Source organism: Oryzias latipes, chromosome 13, assembly GCF_002234675.1.
Source record: "Oryzias latipes chromosome 13, ASM223467v1".
Taxonomy (NCBI): Eukaryota; Metazoa; Chordata; class Actinopteri; order Beloniformes; family Adrianichthyidae; genus Oryzias; species Oryzias latipes.
In genome coordinates this window covers 14,875,317-14,901,367 of record NC_019871.2, presented here as the reverse complement: position 1 = coordinate 14,901,367, position 26,051 = coordinate 14,875,317, and the positions used below count along the sequence as shown (strand labels likewise).

The window sequence follows — 26,051 nt, the reverse complement described above, 5'->3', positions numbered from 1 at the left end:
CGTAAAAACAGTTAATGCTCTATAAAACCCAGGCTTAACCTGGTTAACCTGAGCGACACTTTAAATCAAGATTTGTGAGAATGAATTTAAATGTACCATTTGTGTGTTGGAACGAATGAGGCTGGCGTCTTCTCCGCAGGTGGAAGCCATCCCGCTACTGTTCACTGAGTCAGTGTTGGAGAGTCGCATGGACTGACTACTGCTCAGAGAAGTGGTAGAGAGACGTCGCTTCCGAGCTCCACTGCAGTTGTTTGGGATGCTGAATGCACACCGCTTGTGGTAATTAAGTCCACATCCTGCAGGGGGAGCCATTGATCAGAGAGTCAGGGAGAAGTATACCATTACAGTCTATTAATGAGCCACACTGAGCCTATTAGACAAGAGCTTGAACTAATGGCAGTCTGGGATCTGATAAAATTGCCTTTTTTTCATTTCCTTCTTATCTCACCATCACATTTAAGCCCTTGTCTGACCAAACCGAACAGCATCTCTCCACAGTGATCACAAAAGGCTGGGGCCCGATAGGAATGCACGTTGAGTGCATGGGGCCTAATCTGGAAATCTTCAAACGTGGTAGCCGCTAGAAAAAGATAAGAGAGAGACACACCATTGTCAGGGAGGATGCAAAGATACCATTGTACCTCTGTAATGAGGCTTCATGAGCAAAGGCTGGTGGATAGGATGGAAACAGGATGGAAAATGACGGCAACAGTAACATTTAAGATAGTAAACCAGCAGATTATCTTTTATGATACACCCTCCAGCAAAACACAATAATGGAAGCTTAACTAAAGAGGGGAAGAAATGATTAGGAAACAAAAGAAGGAAGTAGGAAGATTGGGGCACACATTTGTATGATAACAGAGCATGTCATTTACATGAAAAAAAGAGAAGAGAACAAAAGAGAGGAGAGGTGGATACCTGAGAGCACAACCTCCACCAGGTCTCCCTCCTGAATGTCGCTTGTTGCTTTGACCATCTGTAGAATGTTGTTGGTGGTTGTGTCATGCTTGAAAAGCAAAATCTTGTCATAAATGCCATAAAAGCCACACTCCGGGAACTACAAGATAATACACAAAGGAAGAAAAAAGAATGCATACGTTAAATTTTTAACTTGAATAAATTCATTTCAATGTTCCCCTTAAATAGCAGTTGTTTGTTTCAATATGTCAGGCGAATCACATTGTACCATAGATATATTTCATTTTATACATCTCCATAACATCTAAAAACATAAAAACGAAGTTATAATATTGAAAAAACATTTGAATAAAATATATGCAAATTAGTAGTAACGATAATATTATTTTCAGTCAATGCAACAACTACATGCAGTATAGTCACAGTGAGAAAGAAAAATAGAATGCTTTTTATACATATTTTTTTCATTGTTTTGGGAGGGGGAATATTTTCCAACATATAAAACTTAACAGAACTCCTAATTATTTTGTTTGTTTGTTTTGTACAAATTGCCTGCAGAGCAGTCTAGGCCTTAAACTATATCTTAATTTTTAGTTACTGAAAACTTTACTAAACAGAAATATCAAATAAAGTTGTTAAATTATAGATATCCCTACGATAACCTCACAAACACACACAGTTGTTGAAGTACACTACAGTGTATTCCCACATGATAAACAACTTAATTACTATGGAAAGGTAGACAAAAGTGAAACTGTATCTTTTTCTTTCCTATCAGTCATGTGCCAATGCACAAACACACAACGCTGCAGCTCTTTCACATACATGAGAGAATAGACTGTCACTCAGGAGTCAGCAGAGCAAAGATGGCTGTCATAGGAAAACCTTGCTCTCCTTAATAATTAATACTGCTAGGTTCCCTTCAGTGGCCACATCACACAGGACACCACAGGTACAAACACACTCACAGACTCGTGTTATTAGAATGTGTTTCTTCTGCACACTTTTAAAAATAATCAGAAATCAAGTGCTTTCTTTACAATACTCTGAAACTGCATAAAGAATAATTTTGATCCCTAATATTCCACTTTATTTTCTTAATTTGCTAGGTTTCAATCTTCAACCTCCTGCACTTTGGACCTTTAACATTCCCTAAATGTTACAAAAACAAGTATTTTTGACATGATGTCATAGGAATCAAATGATTGGATGTTTTAGTCTTGATGTAGATTAATGTTAAAATGAATCATTAACATGAAAAAGGACTCTTTTTGAATCATTTTTACCTCTACGCTTTCCAAGCTTCATCACTTTTCACAGGTACACAGAATGTTTACAGACCAGCTGCTCAGTTTAAAGTACAATTACAGTTCCTGTGCTTTATGTAATAAGATTGCAAACACTGGATTTCTTAGAATAAACCCTGGTTGCGTAGAAAGATGTTTCGCCGTGTTCACACCCTTCAAAAAAACAGCTTTATAGACAACGCTGAATTACTTGTGTTATTATCTTTTCTTGTTAGATGTATCCGTGCTACAGACCACATGTGCAATGTAACGGATTTCCATGCCCTGTGATCCATACCACCATCTTCAAAAGTGTGCTTGGAGATGATTAAAAAAAATGTAAATGACTTTGGCGTGACACCTTGGAATGACACAACAAGCATACACCTCCACGCTTTCAGTCAGACACACCTGTCTAACAAGCAACACCTGACACACCCTGTTTTTCCTCAGCAGGCCTTCGTTTTTCCTTAGCGCTCACAGCTCTCTCAGTTTCCCAACAAAGGCTCCACTTCACAGCTGAAATCCAGGCCAAGCTTGTGGCTTTGCCAGGTTCCTCAGAGAGTCCACCACGCCCCAGCTTCTACTGCTGCTGACCGCTCAGTCAACAACTGGACACAAACGCACTTTAAGGGCAAATCTACAATATCTACATGAAATTATAACCTGCTCAATAACTGGAAATTTATGGGGAAAAAACACAATTAAGAATAATGATTCAATAAATAGATGTTAGACTATACACAGGATAAATATGTTGAATCTAATCCAAAACATGTGTTTATTTTGTTGTTGTTTGTGTTTTTTAAATGATTTTTAACTGCCAGAAAATGTTCCAGTTGGTTCCATTTAGAAAAAGGTCCATTAAAAGGAGCCACATGAAGAGGGCCCAGCCTTTTATGTTGCAGTCAAAAAACGTCCCCACTCTTTAGATCTTAAAGTCTAAAGGGGATGACTTTTTACCATTGAGACTCTTAATGCTGTGGGGTGCTTCTGTGCTGAGTTGTGCACAATCTCAGAATCTAAGGGCAAGTCTTTCACACTTCAATTTACTGACCGGTGATTAGGGAGAGAGGAGACAAGTAACTAAGGAAAATGAAAAAGTGAAGGGTTTCCCTCACAGCGCTAACGTTTCAATCCATTCATCCATCTTTTAAACCCACTGAATCCCTTTCAGGGTCACAGGGTTCCTGGAGCCTGTCCCAACTGCTGTTGGGCGAAGGTGGAGGACACCCCGGACACGCCGCCAGTCACTCGCAGGGCCACATTCTCAAACTTCAAAGACAAATTTGGCCCTACTCAGGTCCTGTTGCCTGATGAAGGCACGCAATGTGTCATTAAAATTCTTCTTGTACGTTAACGGGAATCTTCTCTGTTCAAAAGGCCTCAGAGTTCCAAAGTCCATTTCTGTGACATGATCATCCAGTCACTTAAAATTCTTTGAGGAAATGGGTTAAAAACTAAAGAAGTTCTCCTAAAGTAAAATTAGCCTTCAGGCCTTTTGCAAGTTGCAGCACGACTGACACACTCAAAGAGGCAGGAGTCATATAGAAAGTGCAAGGTTTGGACAGTAAATGTTCAATTCTAACCTGTTTGTGAGGTCTGAATCCTTTTTTTCTTGATGTCACAATGTGTTAATATTAATATTTCTTAACTTTCTAGAACTTCGATTTTAGATAATCAAGACTAAAGTTTGAGCCTCCTTAATGTTTCCTCATTTACAGAAAAGAGATTCAGAGACCGATTCAGAAAAACCCATAACATTTACTGTGCCTGCATAGAGTTAGCTTTAATATTTCAGGCAGTCTGAACACAACATTGGGATTTTTTTTAGTCCAATCTTTATGTTTTTTAATTTATAGAATGCCTTGTAAGTATGACGGCAAAAGAATTCGGTCTAATCAAAACATTTAAAAAGTTCCAAACATATGTTTTCGCTCCTTCTTAGAATTTTGGATAAAGTACAGCTTTGAAAATCCTCCGCCGTTAAAACAGTCTGACAATGTAGACACCAACATGTGTGGGCTCTAAACTTTCCCAATATAAAATTCCTAAATCTTTCTAGCAGAAATGATTCACAGAATGATTACATCTGTCACCAACCACAACCAAAACCAAGGACAAACATAGAATTACAAACCACAAGTGAGCCCAGATCAGAGAAGACTGCCAGCACTTCATAATCCTCCGTTACTCATCAACTCAAGTGGCTGCTCAACGTCAGTCTGTCTGGTAGAACTCTAGCACTGTCACTGTTAAGCTGCTCAAAAAACAAGTTATATTACTCTGCATTCACCCTAAAACAGACAGTGGCTTTGCTGGGACCATGTGTGCGGCTGCTACGTCTATGCAGAACAAAGATATGAGGGAATACCCTCAAAACCACTAATTTCAATCTGTATAGTAGAAAGTTGAAACAACTGATAATATCATCTGTATGTTTATGTATTCATGTGTATCCGCCACATACCATTTTGAGGGTAAAGGTTTGCAGAACTGTTTGAATGAGACTCTGTGTCTTGGTGTGAAATGCAAACAAAAAGCTGTATTGTCACATCAGCACTTTTGGAAGGTCAGTGTGGACTCTGCAGACTCCGATTGCTTTCTTCAGGTCGTCGGAGTTTAGGTTGCTACTGTTTCCTGCCGTGTTCCTGCACCTCTCTGGGTCAGCGAACTCATTGCAACAGAAATAAATGATGGACATGTCTTTCCTTACTCAGAAACTTTCCTTTGCTTTCATCTCATCTATTTCATTTGAGCCCGTTTCACCTGTTGATTGATTTTCCTTCCTTTTTAATCAATGTTGCATAACCTGTGTTGCATATGAATTATATATCCATCTCATCAGAATTGTCTGCCTCTACCTGATGTAACTGGCGTGCTTTGTATGAAAAAGCTGCGTTTTTTTTTTTTGTTTGTTTTTTGTAATCGTTCCAGTTCAACCTCTTTTCAATGATGGCACACATGACAAAAGCAAAACAAGAAGAGTAAAGCAGGGAAAAGCAGTTGCCTGGCAGGTAGAACACACCGGGGTGCCCCGCCTTAGATAATGGGAAATTCTAATTGGCTCAAAAGAAGACTAACATCCTATCAAGAAAGCTGAAAGGGTCCAGACAAACCCTTACTATTTGGTGTCTCTTAGTTTTGATTTAGCCTTTCTCTTATTGAGATCCTGAAATAATTTGTCAGTCTTTAAAATGTAAAATTTTCAGATGAGCACTAAAGGTAAATGTTTACATGACTATGCTAAAATGAAGACATCTTAGAGCCAACTGCAGCAGGTTTTCCAGAACTGTTGACATGACGTCTGAGTTGTTAAAGCATTTGAGGCTTGTGTTGACATAATTTCCTGCTCAGATGTGTCAAATCAGTGACTCGCCTCTATAGGCGTCTGCCCAAAGCTAAGAAAAAACTATCTATCTTTCTATGATAAGGACATCTGGTTGGTAGGCTAACCAGTTCCATGGCCTGCACGGAATTCATGGGGGCTTTTTTGCAGATATGAAGGTGTGACGTGTGCTCAGAGGAACTTCCAAGCTGACACTTGAACCATGTGACCAGGATGAATCTGATAAACCAGAGATGTCAAGTCCCAAAAAGAAAAACAGAATTAAAATTTTAGCTTCATGGGATCATTTAACTGTTTCTCGTTACACCTTAGCTCTTCTTCTAGAAGCCAAAGTTTGTCGGGCTTTCTTTTTGGAAAGCAAAGTTTGTATTTTTACTTTTGAAACAGTAGGGAACTGTTTTCCAGAGACCATGCAAAAAGCTTTACTTCTTAGTTTCTTTTTTGATTTTCCCAAGATTCTCCACATGTTTTCATCATAATCATTTAGTCAGTGTGTGCTTCTCTATGAATTTACTTTATTGATATTACTGGCATGTCGCCAGTGGTCTAATTTGTAAAAGTATGTTTGCATTACAATCTTTACAGACACCAAAACAGAAACAGGATATGCCAACTAACACGAACTAAATACTAAATTGGTATTTAGTAAATACCAATTGACCAATTACTAAATACTAATTTAGTCTTTAGTTCATGTTAGTTGGCATATCCTGTTTCTGTTATGAGTGAAAAAGGAGTGAAAATAGCATCTTTTAAACTTCCAAACTGAAGCACATTTTTAAAACAAAACCTTGTAATTTCCCCTTAAACAAAGATAATTAGATGCCCACTGATGATGTCACAATTTCTGAAGAAGAACCCTCTTTTGGTTCCAGGTTAAAACTATTTTCCACGTTTCGAATCATTTAAAAATGAGGTTCTGAAACATGAACTAACTCACAGCCGTGCCAGTGTAACAGCAGGGTTCTGAGTCTTCAGAACCTTGTGGGACTTGTTTGTTTTAACATCGAATAATCCACTGAATAGTTTATTTCTATTCAAACACCACTAAATGCATCATATTTCAAGAGCTCAATTATTTTTACTTGAAAGCAAGTATTTTATTTCACAAGCATAAAACGGTGTCAGCGAGGAAGATGTTTGTGTGAAAATGTAAAGCAAAAAATCCCCAACGTCACATCTGTAGCCACAGCTACACTAGGCCTCAGTGCTGTCAAAAAAAAGAGAACTGCCACTTTTTGTTGCTGCAAAGTTTTTTTGATGTTGCTTTAGATAACCATTTCAATTCTGTGAATCAAATTAACAAAGGTATCAGTATAAAGAGCATTTACTTGTGCAGAAATGTACCAGTTTAAGAACATCTGGATGAAATCAGTGATGTTACAGAATCTCCTTTTTGGGAGTAAAATCCTAACACAAACAGAGAAAGAAAACACCAACTATCATTTGTTTCCACAGCACTAGATACTACTTCCTCTGGTGTACTTATGTAGTTTTCTTAGATATCCTTCTGGACCACCTCACCCTGGAAAACAACTAAAATCTTGTGTTTTTTTGATTAACAGAGGCCACACACATTTAAAAACTCCATAACTCCATATCTTTGATGTTGCATCAACCTAAGAATTTGATTTTTTTTTTCCTGCTTTGATAAGCTTTTCATAATATTCAGCAAAATAAATTTTTAGTTCATTACATCCTCAAATAAGTTCCAAATAGCAAGCACTTATGTTTAAATATGGCACTGATGAGAAGCTTGTCAAAACCCTTTGTGGCCCTTTTATTCTAAAATTAGGCCCTCCCTTCATGAAGACTCTGTATGTGTGAAAACAAAAAGACTTATGTCCTGCAGAGAAAAAAGGCAGCTTATGCTTTTCATCCTCCCCATCACTTCCCCAGCACCTCAGCATGAGGCAACTTTAACCTGCCTTGACTTATCAAAAACCTGCAAATTCTCTCACAACTAAATCATGTTGGATCACATTCTGAGCCAAGCCATCAATCAACACCTGAGAAACTGCGTGTGATTAATGCAGTCAAAATGAAGGGTGGTGCCATTCTTGCATTTAAGTGATCAATGGTTCAAGTAACAGTCCATTTGAAATATGGATGCTATACCAAGGAAACGTTACGGTTTGCAATCTCAACTAACTGCTTTGGTCACCTTGGAGCAAGAGAGCTCTACTGAAGACTTTCCATGTACAATTCTGTTCAATTAGAGTAACTGTGAAGGTTTATAGAGCTTCTTGATTACTGGACCAGCTTTAAAAGTTTCATTTTTTGGGTCAACCCATTAACACAGAAACTTTAGCTCCAGTGTTTACATTAAATCAGCCAGCGTAACTCCTCAACCATTTATGCAATTAACCTAATTCCAGTGGAGAAAAGCAGCCTTGTGCTGACATGTAACACTTTTTAGTAGTGAAGTGCTTATGCAATCGACGTAAATCAGCTGATTTTGTCGCACAGAAAAGCAACTGTGCACCATTATGCAACACTTTACGTTAGTAATATAAAAGGCTGCTTTTCTTTGAAACAGAATCAGCGGATTCACATGGATCGTGTATAGAGTCAAAGATGTCTGGTTTGTCAAAGAGAGTGTGTTATTTAGGTGTTTCCAGTGACATCTCTAGGGTAAACGCTTAAAAAATTAAAAGCCATGTGACCTTCTGGACAAGAAGACTGAGTAGAATTTCAAACACACAAGCACTCAATCTTTAGTGAAACTGCTACAAAACCATAACTGATACAATTAAAGTAGAAAAGAAACCATTTTTACACATTAAAAAGCATTCAACTGGCTTGCAAAAGTCCCCATTTCATGATCTGCGAATAATTTCCCTTGAGAATTTTTGCCTGACTTCTTGTTCACGTGGCTGAATCAGTAAATCACAGGTGAACTGAAGCCCCCCCCCCCCCAGATAACTTTCACCAAAGGTTGTCTTTTGACAGTACAGTTCAGTATGCAGGAGAAACACAGCTCCTACGCGGAATTAATCGGCACAATTTTCAAGGATGACGACAAGCACTCAGGTACTGGGAATCGACATGGCTGAAACACAGGACGTGCTGTTTATGACACTCCATGCTGAGCTGTGTAAACAGCCTGACCTCTACAGCCCTACATGGTTCTCCAAACCAATATGTTTCTACAACAGGAGCTGTTATCACAACAGGAACCTGATCCAGCCATTTTACAGTCAAGAGGAAACAGACTGCATCCCTTCAAACAACAGACATTGTCTAAACATCCACGTCTTACTGTGTTGCCTTTCTACATGTCACCGTGAACACGCTCAGGGTTACGGTGGTCTGAGAAGCACCTGTGTTCACTGTACCTGAGTTGATTAAAGCCTTTAAATGTACACTAATTCTTTAGGAAGGCTCCCTTCTGTTGTACTGTAACTCTCGCTTTGTTTAGCTGTCCAACCTGGCAGTCAGAGAGAGATCCCCTCCCTGAAAATAATGAAGTATTTAATGAGGGATTGCCTTGGCAACAAACACCTAACTGCGTCAGCGATGTGGCCTCGCTCACTCCTGACAACAACTTGGAGCAACATAGGAATCTCTCGTTTTGTACCAAGTTAATGATGACATAAACAAACCCCAATCTCACTGCTCTGTTTCCAACAGTGCAAGGCCGCATGCTGGCAAAAATATTGAAAAAAAGACTCTCAAAATGACATCCCTGCTCTTACTTTCTTATCTATTTTCCACACTGGAGGACATTCTAGTGCAAGGTAAACACCAGATGCAAGTTAACCGCTGTCGTAAACAATCACATTACAACTTAAAAGACAGAAGCGAGTGCTGGCCATGTGTTGGGAGAACAAGAACAAAGGAATTACCCATGACGTCAGCCGGCCTCAGGCCTTGGCAGATGTAATACGAATGAGTCAAGGAAGAGTGAGTGAGAAGCTAAATAAAGTAAAGTCAACTGTTCCCCAACAATGACAAATACAATGTGCTTTGTTAAATCCCTTTTGGTTCGACACAGGTGTCTGGAAATGTCTTGCTTTGGTCACAAAATGTGCCTATGATTGCTGTCATCTACCCTAAACTATAGCAGCTCAGCGTTGGAGATTGTCCATCAGTGGAAATACTAGAAATCACTTCTGCATCTTTACATAGAATTAAAGAGAAAAGTCAGAACTTCAGTGTTCCTGGGTCTGATGGGCTTCCTGTTTAAGTTCTGTACATTTACAACTCACAGGGAACATGAAAGGGTTTATTTGCATCTGCAAACTTCAAATAAGTCACTTGTGCTTTTGTGTCAGATCAACAGGGAGCAGAAAACCAGCTAACTTGAGCATAACATCTAAAAAAAAAAAGGCTAGATCCTTCAAGGCTTAGTATTATCCTATAGGAGCAGATCTAATGTAGTGTCACCAGCCAGCTTTAGCTATAGTAGATAGTACCTGAAATGTGACTTCATGAGGGATATGAAGTGACTGATAAATTTTCTGTGATTCATGCTGCGAGACTGAAATGAACCTCTTATGCAATCCTGTTTAACATATAAGCATGTTCAAAAACAGCAAGAGCGCAGGCTGCAAGATCATCTGCAGAACCACCAAAAAAGCAAGTGCTGTTGCTGTGAACACCTTTGTGGTGGCATGTCATGCTTTCCTCTGTTTCTGATCTACTGTGTTTGTGTCGTTGTGCATTTAATTGTGTCCTGCTACATTTGAACTATTTCATGATAGCACAAGTAAAGTAATTCCCCTTCATCAATAACACCACACAATTTTTTTGAGTTCAAACTTCAACTGACTCATACATGGTGTTAATGAAAAGAAATTTACTGAGAATTTGCACTTACTTCCTTTTCTTTTCTCCAGTGAGTAGAAGCATGGGCAAAATGACCAAAATCTAAACATTGAACCTTAAAGAGGGGTTACTTCATTTATTTTTAATGCAATTGTTTCTTCCAGGAACTTGTTTGTGATGCCAGTGAAGAAACATCATGAGATTAGAAACAATATGACAAATCTATTAACGAGATCTGCTTCAAGATGCCATGTCGACTTTGCAGCATTCATCTGAAATAACTAATTGTAGAAGCAAAACACTTGCATCAAATTATTTCTGTGCTGACACACCATACAATTCAGTTACAACAGCCAGTTTTCTCTTTTTACCAGCAAATTCAAATAAAACAATCTTCAAAAGCCAAACAGGGTGTGCGTGTGTGTGTCACCTTTGAAGGGGCCAAGACTTCATGACGTTAAGTGACGTTTACATTCCTCATCTTCTAGTTTCTACATACCACAGATAAGTGCCTAATTCTTGCTTAACCTGTAAACTCATGATTACACTCACAGCAAGTTTCCAATACGCCATGGAAATAATAATGACAACACCATAGGGATATTTCCACTGGGCACAAAAGAAAACAAATAACGCAGAAGTCTGATTTTAAAAAAAAGAAAATATTCAGCCACTGGATTGAAAGAAACATTTGTTTTAAAGACATGATCTCAGATTGGAACAAAGAACTTTTTAAGAGCAGTTTTGCAGTTAAAAAAATAAAATAAAAAAAGAGTCCAAAGGCTACACAGATAAATTAAATGTGACATATTGTGACAACCGAAACATGTTTGTAATTTGCTGCAGCTTTAGACAGTGACCAGAGTAAAAAAGCACATAAAAATTCAAAAGGTGTTGTTGAGAAGTTTGTTCCACGGAGCAGCTAATAGTTTTGTATAAGGGGGTTTGTGTGCAGTAAGTAGTAGAAGGTTAGTGTAGGACCGAAGTGCTCGGACAAAGCATCTCATTCTGCCTTAAGCTTTAAGGAGGAAGGGGAGGTAACATGAGAAGAGCGGCCTGACAGACGGGCTGCTCCTGCTACTAACAGCCTTTGTTGGTTGCAGGTCCTGTCTGTCCTCCCCACCATCCATCCTCCTCTTCCCCGGTCTTTCCCCGTCTTACCATGCTGATGGAAACTTTAATGAAATACAAAATTCGAATGAGATAGGAACTGTTCGTTTCAGGTTGTTTGCAATAATATTATTTTTCTTTTAATGTTGTTGGGGTTTTTCACAACAGGATTCTTTTTCACATTAAAACATAAAACTAAATCTATTTTAAAGCTGCCTTTAGTACCAAACAAAATCCAGCCGATCACATCAATTCTCTATATTCATCAAATATTGATAAACAGTTACCTAGGAGGAACTGGTAACAGAGGTACAGGCAACTGGATGCTGAAATGACTTTTGTTCTAAGGAGATCTATAAAGGTGTTTGTGTCATTTAAACAACATATTTTGTCATTGTAAATATTTACAGTGAATGTCTTCTAAAGGGCAAACCTGCATTTGATGGCCAAAGCAGTTGCTCTTCCTGTATCCTCCAAAAATCACCTTGTTTAAATTTGACCTTTTTTTTTCCCTTTAGGACATCTTAAACCTCTTATTGTCAGGAATTTCCAGAATGTGATCAGCCAACCAGCCCACAGAAGGGTTGGTTGTTCCAACCCCCCACCGTAACATTTGTAGAAATGTGAGGAACAAAGAAGTTGTTTTTCATTCCCGAAAAATGTTTCCATCAGGCAAAAGATGATGCCTTTTTTGCTGAAAGAAACATGGCTTTTTGGCATTTGTTTGTTTTTTTTGTTTATTTTCAATATGAAATTAACAAAATTCACTGTGAAGCTAGAAATGCAATAAAGTTTCATATGAACTCAAGAAACTTAACTGTCCAGGAGTCTGCTGAAAAAACTAGGGGTGTGGTGTTTGCAAAAGCAGATACGTGTGCTTCTTTTGGATTTAGTATACATTTCTTCCACACTGAAGATGATAAAAAAAAATCATAGCTATGTGTAGTAAAAGTAGTAAAAGCTGCAGTAATTAATGAGTAAGTACAACTGGACTTTCCTTGTCTATGCACAAAAACCTTCATTGCTGATTACTTCACTGTACCACTAAAAGAAAAAAGAAATCAGCAGCAGCAGCTGCTTTGCTCCTGCTTTGGTCACAAAATGTGCCTATCATTGCTGTTATCTACCCTAAACTATAGCAGAAGTAGCAGCTCAGCATTGGAGATTGTCCGTCAGTGGAAATACTAGAAATCACTTCTGCATCAAAAGTCAGAACTTCAGTGTTCCTGGGTCTGATGGGCTTCCTGTTTAGGTTCTGTACATTTACAACTCACAGGGAACATGAAAGGTTTTATTTGCATCTGCAAACTTCAAATGAGTCACTTGTGCTTTTGTGTCAGATCAACAGGGAGCAGAAAACCAGCTAACTTGAGCATAACATCTAAAACAAATTACAACCAAAAGCAAAAAAAATCTAGATCCTTTAAGGCTTAGTATTATCCCATAGGAGCAGATCTAATGTACAGTAGTGTCACCAGCCAGCTTTAGCCATAGTGGATGGTACCTGAAATGTGACTTCATAAGTAGTTTCTCATACCCAAAAAATGTTTCCATTAGCCAAAAGAGAATGCGTCTTTTACTGAAAGAAACATGGCTTTGGCGTTTGTTTTTTGTTTATTTTCGCTAAAGAGTACAGATTTATCAGCAAATTCACTGTGAAGCCAGAAATGCAATAAAACTTAATGAAGAGGAACAAAAATTATTTTCATAGCTATGTATAGTGAAAGTAGTATAAGTTTCAGTAGTTAACCCTTGTGGTATCCTAGGCACTTGAACATTGGGAGTTGGGTCATCTAGACCCACTAGACAGTGCGCTGAACCTTTTTTCTTCAATGATTTGTGACCTTCAGTGTTGTCCATGGATTACATGAAACCTTTCCACCTTTATCCACCTTTGTCATGGTAGGGAGAACACGTCAATGTAAGGGTGGGGTCATAGGATAGCACAAGGGTTAATCAATTTAGAAAGTAAAACTGGACCTTCCTTGTCTGACAAAACCTGATTGCTAATTTTTGTCACCGTACCTTTCACAAAAAAATAATTCAGCAAATGCTGCTTTAATGTTTTATTTATTGTTAATGCTCTATATTGTCCTTTCTCTTTCGGCTTTTCCCATCAGGGGTCGCCACAGTGTAATCACTGTTTTTTTGTTATCAAACCTACAGTGTTCACAAAGCTGGAATCATTTCACCTGAAGCTCCAGAGCAATTAGCCATATTTTTGTTGCTATTTTTTTTTTTACAAATGACAGCAAAAAATCCCTACTGTTTCATCCCTGCACAGTCAAATCAAAGTCAGTGGTTTTTTTTGTGGTCAACCAGTGCAGACCTGAAGTCAACGTGGGTGGGGTATGACCCAATTATTACGGAATGATAAAAAGGAGTAAAGCGGAAAACTGTCAGCTACCAAGATTTTATGTTAGACAGGTATTACATATATAGAAACAGCATTACAATTTAGTATTGCCGCCATAAAAAAAAATTTGGGCTCACACCTGCTCCTCCTACGGAAAATGCAGCTACTGTGCTGGCAAAACAAGAGCAACTGGTATTTTGAAGGACATGATGTGCTTAACGTGCAGGCCTTAGGCTATAACCGTTTTCCTCTTATAAGTGCAAAATCCACACTGACATTTAGTACAGTATAAGATGCCAGGGGATCAAAGATGTGTGTGATCATTGTGAATTCGTAATAAGTAAACAACCACCTCAATGTGCATTAAACCAATAATGACATAGGGGAAAACTTTCATCAACTTCAATATAACCAACAGGTTTTTCAAGTTGTTAAGCACAAAATATTTGGTAGATGGTAGGTTAAGCTGAATATGTGGAATAGTGATGCTTTTTTTCACTGTAATGTGTCCAACATCTGCATGATCTCAAACAACTGGACTTTAAATAAATAGTAACTGAATCTGTTTTTTGGAAAAATAGTTTTTTAATGGTTAGGGTACAATATTTATACTTTTACTGCTAACTTATGTATAAAGCAAAGCTTTGCTTATTATCAGTATACCACCAGTGTCCTGGGCACATAAAGACCATCACAAAGCTGCAGGCTGAGGGCCACAACAGTCACATTACTCCACTCTGACTCATTCCTGTCCTCTTCTGTGTCTTTCCACCACTCCTCTTATTTTCTTTTACTTTTTGCTTTTCTATCCCAAGGGTGTGTGGATCCAGCTTGTAATTGAAAAAGGAGACAAGAGAAAGGGCTAGAGAGATTACGTAATGCTCTGGTCATATGACAAATAAGTGGTTTTCTAAAATAAAGAGATGTTTTTGTAGCTGCAGCTGTGGCCTTCTGTTTTTTTTTTTTTTTTTTTTTTTTCCAATTTGAACTGATGGAACCATGCGGAACAAACAGTGAGATTTGGCAAACAAATCTGTGAAAGTTACTGCATCAGTGCACAGAGAGAGCATTTCTTGTTTGTTTCTCATCTTCTGGAGGCAGAATAACTTTCAAAACTGCAAATCTTCATTTTTTTTTAATTGATCTCCTTGGCTTGGCTTGGCTTAGTAAAATTTCCAGAGTTTGGTGTTGATCTCTCCACAAGCCCCAAACAAAAACCTTTTACCTGTTTCTCCAACATTTCTTTTGTGAAGGTCGTACATCGAGTGAAGCATGTTTTTGTAAATCTGCTCTCTTAGATCAACCATTTTCTTTAAAACCTCAAATATGGCAAAAACGGAATTTTAAGAAAGTGAAAAGACCATTGTTTCAAGAAAAAATGTCTTATTTTCTGATTTACAAGAATAATAAAATTATTTTTAACAGCAAAATAATTTTAGTTTGAGAAAGCATATCTTAGTAACTAGAAATTTTTCGCCAAAAAGCTTTTGTTGGTAGCAGGTCCTGTCTGTCTCAGTGGCAGATTTTTGCCACTGAGGCAAAAATTAAGAACACCATCCATCCATCCATCCATCCATCTTCCTCCGCTTATCCGGGACCGGGTCGCGGGGGCAGCAGACTGAGCAGAGATGCCCAGACTTCCCTCACCCCAGCCACTTCCTCCAGCTCCTCTGGGGGGACCCCGAGGCGTTCCCAGGCCAGCCGAGAGACGTAGTCTCTCCAGCGTGTCCTGGGTCTTCCCCGGGGCCTCCGCCCAGTGGGACATGCCCGGAACACCTCTCCAGGGAGGCGTCCAGGGGGCATCCGGACTAGATGCCCAAGCCACCTCAACTGGCTCCTTTGGATGTGGAGGAGAAGCGGTTCTACTCCGAGCTCCCCGCGGGTGACCGAGCTTCTCACCCTATCTCTAAGGGAGCGCCCAGCCACCCTACGGAGGAAGCTCATTTCAGCCGCTTGTATTCGGGACCTCGTTCTTCCGGTCATGACCCATAGCTCATGACCATAGGTGAGTACTGGAACGTAGATCGACCGATAAATTGAGAGCTTTGCTTTTCGGCTCAGCTCTCTCTTCACCACGATGGACCGATAGAGCGACCGCATAACTACGGACGCCGCTCCGATCCGCCTGTCAATCTCACGCTCCGATCTTCCCTCACTCGTGAACAAGACCCCGAGGTATTTAAATTCCTCCACCTGGGGCAGGGACACTCCACCCACCGAGAGATGGCAAGCTACCTTTCTCCGGTCAAGGACCATGGCCTCAGATTTAGCGGGGCTGACCCTCATCCCAGCCGCTTCACACTCGGCCGCAAACCGCCCCAATCCACGCTGGAGGTCCCGGTTCGATGAAGCCAACAGGACAACATCATCTGCAAAAAGCAGAGAGGAAATCCTGTGGTCCCCAAACCAGATCCCTTCTGGCCCCTGGCTGCGCCTAGAAATTCTGTCCATACCATAAAAACTATGAACAGAACCGGTGATAAAGGGCAAACCTGCCGGAGTCCAACGTGGACCGGGAACAGGTCTGACTTACTGCCGGCTATGCGAACCAAGCTCCTACTCCGGTCATACAGAGACCGGACAGCCCTCAGTAAGGCTCCCCGGACCCCATACTCCCAGAGCACCCCCCACAGGATGCCACGGGGGACGCGGTCGAACGCCTTCTCCAAATCCACAAAACACATATGGACTGGATGAGCGAACTCCCACAATCCCTCCAGCACCCTAGATAGGGTGTAGAGCTGGTCCACTGTTCCACGACCAGGACGGAAACCGCACTGTTGTTCCTGAATCCGAGGTTCGACTATCGGACGGACTCCCCTCTCCAGTACCCTGGCATAGACTTTCCCAGGGAGGCTGAGGAGTGTAATTCCCCTATGGTTGGAACACACCCTCCGGTCCCCCTTCTTAAAGAGGGGAACCACCACCCCTGTCTGCCAGTCCAGTGGTACGGTTCGTACGGTAAATTAAGAACACCGTGGCAGATTATTTTGCCTGTTTTAAAAAAATGGATTTATTTTTGCAATGCAAGGTATAGGTCTATACTTGTCGCTTTTGAAATGGTGCAACAGATATTTTAACTTAAGTCTAAGACAATTAGTATCATTTGAACAAAGATTAATGTAGTCTGTGTTGTCAAATCCTTTTTTGTGGACTTCCTTGTCTTTGAATCTGGACCCCATGATCTGCAAAAGCACTTTATTGCTTGCACTCCCCATGACAAATTGACCTTAATTTTCATAATAAATATTTATGACGTTATTATTCAAAAATAAAAAATTGCCAACTTATGCTATGAGTTGCAAAGGCTTTATACTATGTTGTGTATAATCTTGTCTATAAACCAATATCTTACATAAAGACGTTGTCAACAGATTTTTTTTTATTTTTTGCTGTATCAAATTTTTTGCAAAATTATACATATTTTTCAACTCATGTCCGTTGGGTTTTTTCTTTTGAGCAGTCATCTGGATTTATGTCATGTGTTTATCTAATGAGGTAAGCTTGAACTTTTTCCTCTCAGAACTGTCCCACATCTTCAGACATACACAAACACAAATGTCCTCCGTCGGAGCCGCATTCACTCATGCGCCACCCTCGCCCTGAACCAGCCCATCCTGTAAATTTTCACACATTCACTGCCTGTGGGCCTGTGCAATGCTTTGCTTCCCTGACACACAACAATATCATCACAACAATTCAAACAAATGTCATTAAAGCAGCAGTTCTCCATTCCCCATGTTCAAAGCTGTTTTTGCTTGTGAATATTTTCCTTAAGCCTAACTTGAGTTTTCTGTGCTGTTCTCTGTCATCCTATCAGGAAGTTGTTTGAAGCCACCAAATCCAACTCTGCCCTGTTGTATCCGATTGGATTATAGCACAAAAATGTTTTTGTCGCTACTAATTGGTGGATTAGAATCATGAGGTCTTTTGCTTAGAGCAGGAAAAAGAAATGCCTAGGTCAGAGCAAAGGAATGAGCTTTAAAAAGCAGTTGACACAATGGAAACGTATGGAAATTCTTACTGAACACCTTGAATAAACTTAAAATTCTTTGCATCATTTTTTTTACTTCCATTTCTTCTAACTATGTACTATCAAATCACATGGGGCAAATTATTTAAGATTTAAACAAGTTTTAATTGTTAACAATGAACTGGAAGACCACCAGTCTGTCCTGTCATTGAGCAACACTTACAGTACTTTCAGGTCAGACAGTGTGGCAGGTCCAAAAGGTAAATGGAAACTTAGAAGAATTTTACACCTTTATTTGGTTTAATATGAAATGACTCTTTTTTTTTTTTCCAGAACACCGTTGCAAAAACTTCTAAAAGATGCACTTATAAAAGTAGAATACATAAAGAAAAAACAACAGCTCGGTCCACTGATCCTCTTTTATCTTTCAATTCGCACTATCAGGTCCTAACTATGTTCACTGGTAAGACAAGGAATCTGTTTATATCCCCAAAAATGGTTGACTGGGACTAATCAGGTGAATGCAAATTGACTGGAAATGCAATCATCAGAAAAGTCTGGTCTTTATGGCGGTCAATTATCTGATTTATTTCAGAGAACTACAAATGCACTTAATAAGGCAAGTTCCCGAACATCCCCATCCGCCTGTTCTCTGTAAACATGGCGGTGCCAACAGTCGCAGCATTGGCCTTGCTGCTAATGTGGCTGCAAAATAAACAACGCACTGCTGCTGTCCTCTGTTTGGAGGAAGGAAGAGTAGTTGCCTTGGATATGCAACACCACTCAGAGGTCTTGTGACTTCCACCTCCTGCGTCGCACACGGATGCACAGCTGTAAAACTACGAAATATGTCAAAGTAAAGGGAATAAATAACGGCAAGTTTCAGACTTTCAGGAGGAAAAAAAATCTGCCGTTAATCCAACGGATCAATGTCAGATTATTATCATTTAACAATTGCTGGTGTTGGAGGAAATTATCTTGTCTACATGTCCCTGGAAAAATCTGATGGTTCTAGATGATTGGTAATATGGCATGCATGTGAACTGTGAATTGGTAAACCTGTTATTTCTGCATGATTATTCCAGGTAGTCCATCTCCATTTACTGTTGGCAACTTTTCACCAGAGTTCACTTGCAGGTTTTTAGATAAACTTTCACATCTCCTAAATGAAGCACACTGGTATGCAGGACTAATATCCCTTTAGCGTGAACGTTCCTTCCCCCAACAATAAGTTGGAATTTCACAAAAAACAGCACTGATGGTTCATTTATTTGTTAAGGATCTCTGTCCATAACTGCTGTGCCATTTGCATAATCAAATGTCTCCAAATGCAGACAAAGTTTCTCCTGCAAAACACTGCCAACAGCTAGGAAACACCAAGCAAGGTCAGCCATGCAAAGCGTTCCGCTACCATGCAAATTCAGGGAAGCAACACACACACACACACACACACACACGGGGAGGGGGGTAGTTATGTGAGCAGAGCTGATCTATGTTACTGAGGCTTTTTAATTTACAAAAAGGACATTTATTTCCCAAACATTGCCATAAAAAACATCAGTAGTTTGTCTCAATGAGCTGAGTTTAGTCAAAAACTGCTTTACTGTTCCCTGTGCCTCTCTGTGTACTTTTTCTGATTTTATATTGTTTATTGTGAAGCACCTTGTGAGTCGTTCTCTGAGAAAAGTGCTCTATAAATAAAGATTTACTTGCTTACTTACTGTTACACGATGGAAGACGTTACATGCTCCATGCTCATCATCTGAAGTGACTTACTGAGAAGTAAAAGTCATGCTTTGATGGGCAAAGAGTATTTGTTTATTACAACACAAATACTTGGCAGAAGCAAGGCAACTTCCTGACATGAGATGACACTTGACAGGTGCAGGGTGGTTCAATGCAAACATCAGGACTTTTGGTGCAAGTCTTGTTAAAAAAAAAAAAGGCTATGAACCACCACAAAATTCAATATTCATAAACTTTTGCAGAATCTGACAAAAGGACAACAGCAGAGGTGAAAGGGCTGAGCTGGATCTCCCTTATGTTGCCGAGCTCACACAGACAAACATCACACCCACGAGCGCCAAGCTATAACATGATGATCTCTTTATAATAGAAAACAAAAGTGTTTTATTTGTTAACGTTGCCAGGAGAAAATTGAGCATCCTAGACGATGATGTCCTTCACATTGTGCTCTGTGGTGGCAACACCATATGGGCGCATGGAACATTTGACACCCGTCTTCCACCACCAGATCTGATCACTTTTCTCTTCCAAGTCACATGAATGGCTTTCCTTTGAAGTGTTTTTCAAGAATGCAAGCAAACAAGTAGTTTGGGGAGCAGGAGTGTGGCAGTAATTATAGACCAAACAGATTTAATGTAATAAGCATAGGCTCAGATACACTGAGGAGGAGAAATTCAAATTGAAATCAAAGTTGATTACTCAGAAGATGAGCAGAAAAGGCAAAGATACAAAGGATCAAAACAGGAAGTTGACATAAAAGGAGATTCTGTAGGAAGGGAAAGGAAAGGGTGGACAATACGAAAAGGCTGGAGTGAGTAGGCCGGTTTTAGGAGAACAAAGACAAGGGTTCTGAAGGATTTTGTCCCAGGAAAGAGCAAATGTATCAGTGTTGCATTCTCACAGAGGCAATGTTCTGGCTTCCAGGTCACACTGTTAGCTGCTGTTAGAGTAGCAGTAAGTGTGGGCTGGTTGGTGGGGTGGGGGCAACAGGGTGTAAGTTCCCGTAATGCGATTTTGGTGGGTGTTGTTGGCACATACAAAGCAGATGTAGAGTTTACAAAGGGGGTAGAAAGATTTAGTGACCAAAGAGAGATTAGCCCTAAAGGTCTTTTAACGTTTTTGCCCCAAATGAAGGGACTTGGATGGGAGGGCAGGCTTTCAGGGTGTAGTTGTGCTGGAATTACAAGCAATGCAGGAAATGTTGTATGAATTTGTTCTTGTACTAAAAAGTGAATGGAAAAATGTACCAATGGAACACAAGAAAGGATCCAGAGAAGAAAAAGCTGATGACTCATCGTTTCTGGGCTGGAGGAGATGAGCTTGGTTGGGTGGTGTGTGGGTACCAAACTCACTAATGTGGGCATGCATGCGTGTACAGTCACTCATGTGTTGCACTGTATTCGCCAAGCCAGAACAAGCTGTCTATTGTCCAACTCCAACTTAAAGCCGTGGCCCCTTGCAGGCCAGGAGTTTTGTATTTAGGGGATTTTGGGGGATTGGGAGTGTGACTGGAAAAGCTAGATCTGTAGAAAGGTCAGGCTAGGAGTATATTTTTTTTATGGATGAAGGAAGTTAATGTTCTTTCGTTTTTGAGAAAGCAAACAGTGAAAGTCGTGGAGTATGAACAACAGCTCTGGACCACAATCACTACTCTCAAAGTGCATAGCTCTAAAGTTTCAAACGTAAAGTTTTCCTAAACTAAAGTCCAAGTTTGATAGAACTTTGTCATAGTCTGACTTTTGACTGGAAATTCTAACACAAAATTTTCATGTGCAAACTAAGGCGCAGAGCTTCAGGGCAACTTGCCATTCCTTTGTCCTGTCGGACACTGCTCTACTATCAATCGGTTTAGGCACTCATTTGTTTACCTACACATTGGATTTTGAGAGTTTGGGGCTGTTTTGAATAAATCCAGGGTTTGACCCAAACCATCTTTCCTAATCCAGAGGAAGACAGGACGACACCCAGACTCCGAAATCCAATCCAGTGTCTCTTCTTGATGGGGTCTAGCAGTCTAAAATAGGGATGGGGGCAGTGACACCATTCACCTCAGGAATGGTGATGCAACATCTGCCACTTTGTTCCCCTAACTTTCTTCCTTAAAATTCATCTGCACTCTTAAAACCTTTTTCTCAATTCTGAAAGCTGATTTCACATGAACGAAAAGATCCAAAAAGGAAAAAAAAACTGAATACAACACACAGATCTCAACAGTAACACCCGTTCATTCGGCTAAACTCTTTGGACAAACAGACTTTCTTATTTGAAATTATTTAAACCAACAGCTTCGGACACCAACCCTCATAGTTTTGTATTTCAACTGTCAGTAACGCTTTTCTAAAGATTTAGCTTCATATCCGTTGGGTGGAGATGAAACAGAATGGGCGCTCATCATCATTCAGTGTGGGTTTGAAAATGTTAAACTGTTCATACATGGAGCAAGTGCAGAAAAATCCATCACCCTCTCTACTGCCCTGTTAATCCAAACAAGAGGTCATTTCCAAACCAAAAGGCAAAAGAAGAATTTAAGTAAAATTCATGAATTCATGATACATTTATTTTTTTTTAACAAAACTGAAACAAATCTTTGCAACTGTTATACAGCAGTTTTCAAAGGATAGGGGTGGAGGGCTGCCTTTCAAAAATAAAACAAACAAAAAAATGCTTTTTAGCTTCTCTAAGAGTAAAATACAAGATGAATCTATGGAATGTGTTTGAGAATTTTTATATACACTTCGCTGAAACACTTAAAATCTTAAAATCTTAGACTTTGTCACTGAGCTATCCCCTATCAATAACCAAAAAAACATGCTCAAAATAGATTGAGTCCTAATTCTTTTATTATATTACTTCTTAAATTATCTTAGTTAACAAGTTAGGCAGAAAACTTTTGTAGAATAATGTTTTAAAAACATTTCACATTAATGATTGCCCTATTTAAAAAAAAAAAGCAACAACTAAAACAGAAAATAATGAAATATTGTTAAAAATGAAGCAAAACCAGACTATCAAGTTTACCAAAAAAAAGGGAATTTCTACACAGTAAGCCTATGGAAATGTTGCTCTGGTCTGACTGAACCTTTTCATTAAAATTCAAATAACCTGAAAGGTAAAGCGCTGTTTGATAAATGTTTACAGTACTGGCGATGGATTCCTCACCTTCTCATCATTCTTGCTGGCATTGTCCACCATTAAGATCCGAGATTTTAAGTAAGAGTTCCTTTTAAGTAAAACTTTAGAGACAGCCAAATGCCTCAGATGGTACAGAATGTTTTCCTCCATGTTCCACAGCAGCAGTCAAAGTCAAAAAGGACTTTCTAAATGGCTTTTTAAATAAAACCACATATAACTAGACATGGACTAAAATTAGGTTGTATATTTAGTCTCTGACACACACTCAACATGTGAAGGTTGGCATTTTATATTTAAGCCACATTTAAACCAACAGAAAAGCCTGAAATAATCCACATTAGTGCCTCCTTTGACACTTGGAGTCGTCTGTGTTCCAACACTTGCCAGAATAGCTGAGCCATCATTTCCCAAAGAGGCACAGTGAGGTTGTGATTTGTGTTTACCCAGCACTAACCTATTATCAGTTATTTTCTGATTCAGGCAGGCTGAAGAATTAGGATGGAATTTGCATATTTTATACCTCTTTGGGGTAAAGCTTGACCACTTAAATGCAGGAAATGGTTGGTTTTTTTTGAGCATGTCAGAGCTCTACATTTACACATTTATGACACGTATGAATATAAGCTTTGTTCCTTTCTCTAAGCAGACAATGAATTTTTCTTAGTACTTTTGCACCGCTCTTATTTCCCAAATAAAAGTTAAAGCAAATCAGTCAAAAAGTTCAATTAATCACCGATTAGCTAACAAAAAAATCAACTAACGTAAAGCTTTGACGATCCATAAGAAATAAAAAGAACAAAAGCTCAAAGTGGTGATAATACTTTTCTTGCTAAACATTTTAAAATGCTTTAGTATGAAAGACACTTCAGAAGACTTTTATTTTAGTCCTAATGTTTTTTTTTTGTTGTTGTTTTTTGTGAAGGACTGTGTTCTCACAGTGAGACACACATGATTGTGTGTTTGCATGAGGGCAACCCCCCCTTCTGCTTTCCTTGATAAATCATAAGATAACACACCTGGCTCGCCTATAGAATTCATACACACATATTTGTACTTTCTGTCAGCTTTAAGATTTGTATCCCTAAAACTTTGTGTTCTTAGATTCATTCCTCACAAACTGTTTCACTAATTTACTTTTTAAGGAAAGAAAAAATGCATAACAGCATCTTTTGCAACATCACCTTCCATAACCTGATAAACAGAAACTACATCCTGACCACAACTCTGCCTTTATTTTCATTTTAATTTGTTTGGATGCAGAACATACATTTGGCTCTGGAACAGGCAATATCTGCTCTCTTTGAACCACGTGATCTTTTTCCAAGTTCTGCACAGTTCAGTCTTTGTACTCCACAGCAATCACTAGTCCTCTTTTTTTTCAGCTTTAGTTTCTTAAGGCAACTCAGCTATTTAGAGCTTGTAACTTGAATACTGTGAAATTGTTCTTACTGTAATGGTCCATTTTTTCTGTTGGTTATCTGTTTCGTTAAATATGTTTTACACATTAAAACAGCCAACAACAGTACTCTCAGTTTTTGTTTTATATATTTGTTTGAAACTGTCATAAAAGTGTCTACTTTCTCTCAGTATTTGTAGTCATTGGTTTTCAGTGTTTCCTGCATCATTTGTGGTCTGACCAATTGTAAAAGTATTTTACTGTGGGAGGTTCTGAATTATTTGTATTGTTTAATCCTTTAATTTGGTCATTTCAACCGAAAATTTGGTTCACAGAGATCAAACAAGCAAACTGAACAGTCCATTTTCTTCTTTTCTGATGTTCCACTATCCTTCCTCCCTAGGTGCTCTTCCTTAGGCTTCAACCTCCCTGTAATCCCACAACTGCTCTCCCCAAACCCTACTCTAAGTTTAAGCAAGTCCGACTGGCCATTAACATTCAGCAGTAATATTATTACATAATGATTTTAATTATCTTTTCAAAGGATGAACAGAAAAGCAGGCACCTTGTAGCTCCGTCCTCACATGGAACTGTGCTCTTGACCTCCACCCTTCTGCAGCTGCCCCTGACAGCAGCTCATCTGCTGGAGCTTCTCAAACAAGCCTCCAAACACCAGGGGAAGTCTTTGGAAAGGCTAAGAGTCAAGTTTGCACTCTTGATTTTTCTGGTCACACAATATGCACGACCACTTAATGATTATTGAATTCCTGCGTTGCTTTGGTTCAAATTTGTTAACTTTACAATAACAGAAAAGCAACTGAAAGAGGTCATATACACAGAGGAGACATTTAAACAACTTTCTATACATTAAACAATAAAAACATCCTGTTTTTCTATGACAAAAGGCACAAAAGAGGGAAATTTGAGCAAGACGGGGAAAGACAGACTTATTTACACTAGCCAAAGGTCAACAATTGACTTGTTTCAAAGCATATCGGAGAAAATAGTGAGCTGTCTGGAATTGTGCCACAGAATAACCTGTCATCCTTGTCTGACGAGTGTGCTGCTGCAACGGCATCAGGTGCACAGCTAAAAACATAGCACCACAGGGAAGGCCAGTCCTGTTTATGCTGTCATTTATTTACAGAGAAAACGAAGGCCGTTGTGCAAAGAAGAAAATAGGCATATATTGGCATGGCGTGTCAGCCGGATGGAGATGTTTCTTGGAAATTTTAAATATCTGGGGGCTTTTACAAACCAGCCTGTGGAAAAAGTAATTGATTACCACCTGCCAGCCGAGCTGACAGATAAAGCCATATTAGCTGAAATCACTGTACCACCACTACAAAGGGAGCAGAGGGGGTTGAGTTTATAATGTACATGCTATCAGTCTTCAAATAAAGACAAGAGTTCCCTTAAAATTTTAAACTTCCTGTTTCAAAGATATTGTCACTAGCAGCACTACACTCTGCATTCTGTGGGCTTACCAAACGTTTAATATTCAAGAAAAAACAATAACGTTCCTTTTACCATCACAAAAATAAAGAAGGGGCCCATACTGTAATAGGAGTGTGTTTGCTCTTTTTTATCTGACGTGCAGTGCTGCTCACTTTCCAGCTGTAATACATTACTTATTACTTATCATGTTAAAGTAATCCCTTACCGGACAATATGTCAGAGCTGTTACATGGTTCTTGGATCAATTTAATGGTTACGTACGTCATAATACCTATAGACTTTACACTCTAAAGTGACAAATGTACTGCAGGGCGTTTAACTATTAGATGAGTGGCAATATGGTGTCATAATGACTGCTAATAATAGAGCTAACATCTGGTAAATTGAAAGCAGGATGACAATGCAAGATGGGTGTCAGCCAGAAAACGATCACAAACAATCCAAGCCTGTTGAAAGTGTAGACAATGTGAAGCGTGACTACCCTGGGACTGTACTGTAGCATGAAAACACTATGATCATGACTAAATGCTTTTTTTTTCCTTTATTGTTGTCAT

The 26,051-nt window shown here is 39.3% G+C and overlaps 1 protein-coding gene across 1 annotated transcript in view; it reads right to left on the bottom strand.

The window, feature by feature from the left end:
* prkd2 (protein kinase D2) overlaps positions 1-26,051 on the bottom strand; it is a 36,733-nt gene that overhangs the window by 8,812 nt on the left and 1,870 nt on the right. The window contains exons 2-4 of the mRNA XM_011482554.2: positions 922-1,060; positions 449-580; positions 97-296 (exon numbers count right to left, since the gene is read on the bottom strand). Coding sequence (XP_011480856.1) covers positions 97-296; positions 449-580; positions 922-1,060 — 471 coding nt within the window. The remainder of the gene's footprint in view (positions 1-96; positions 297-448; positions 581-921; positions 1,061-26,051) is intronic.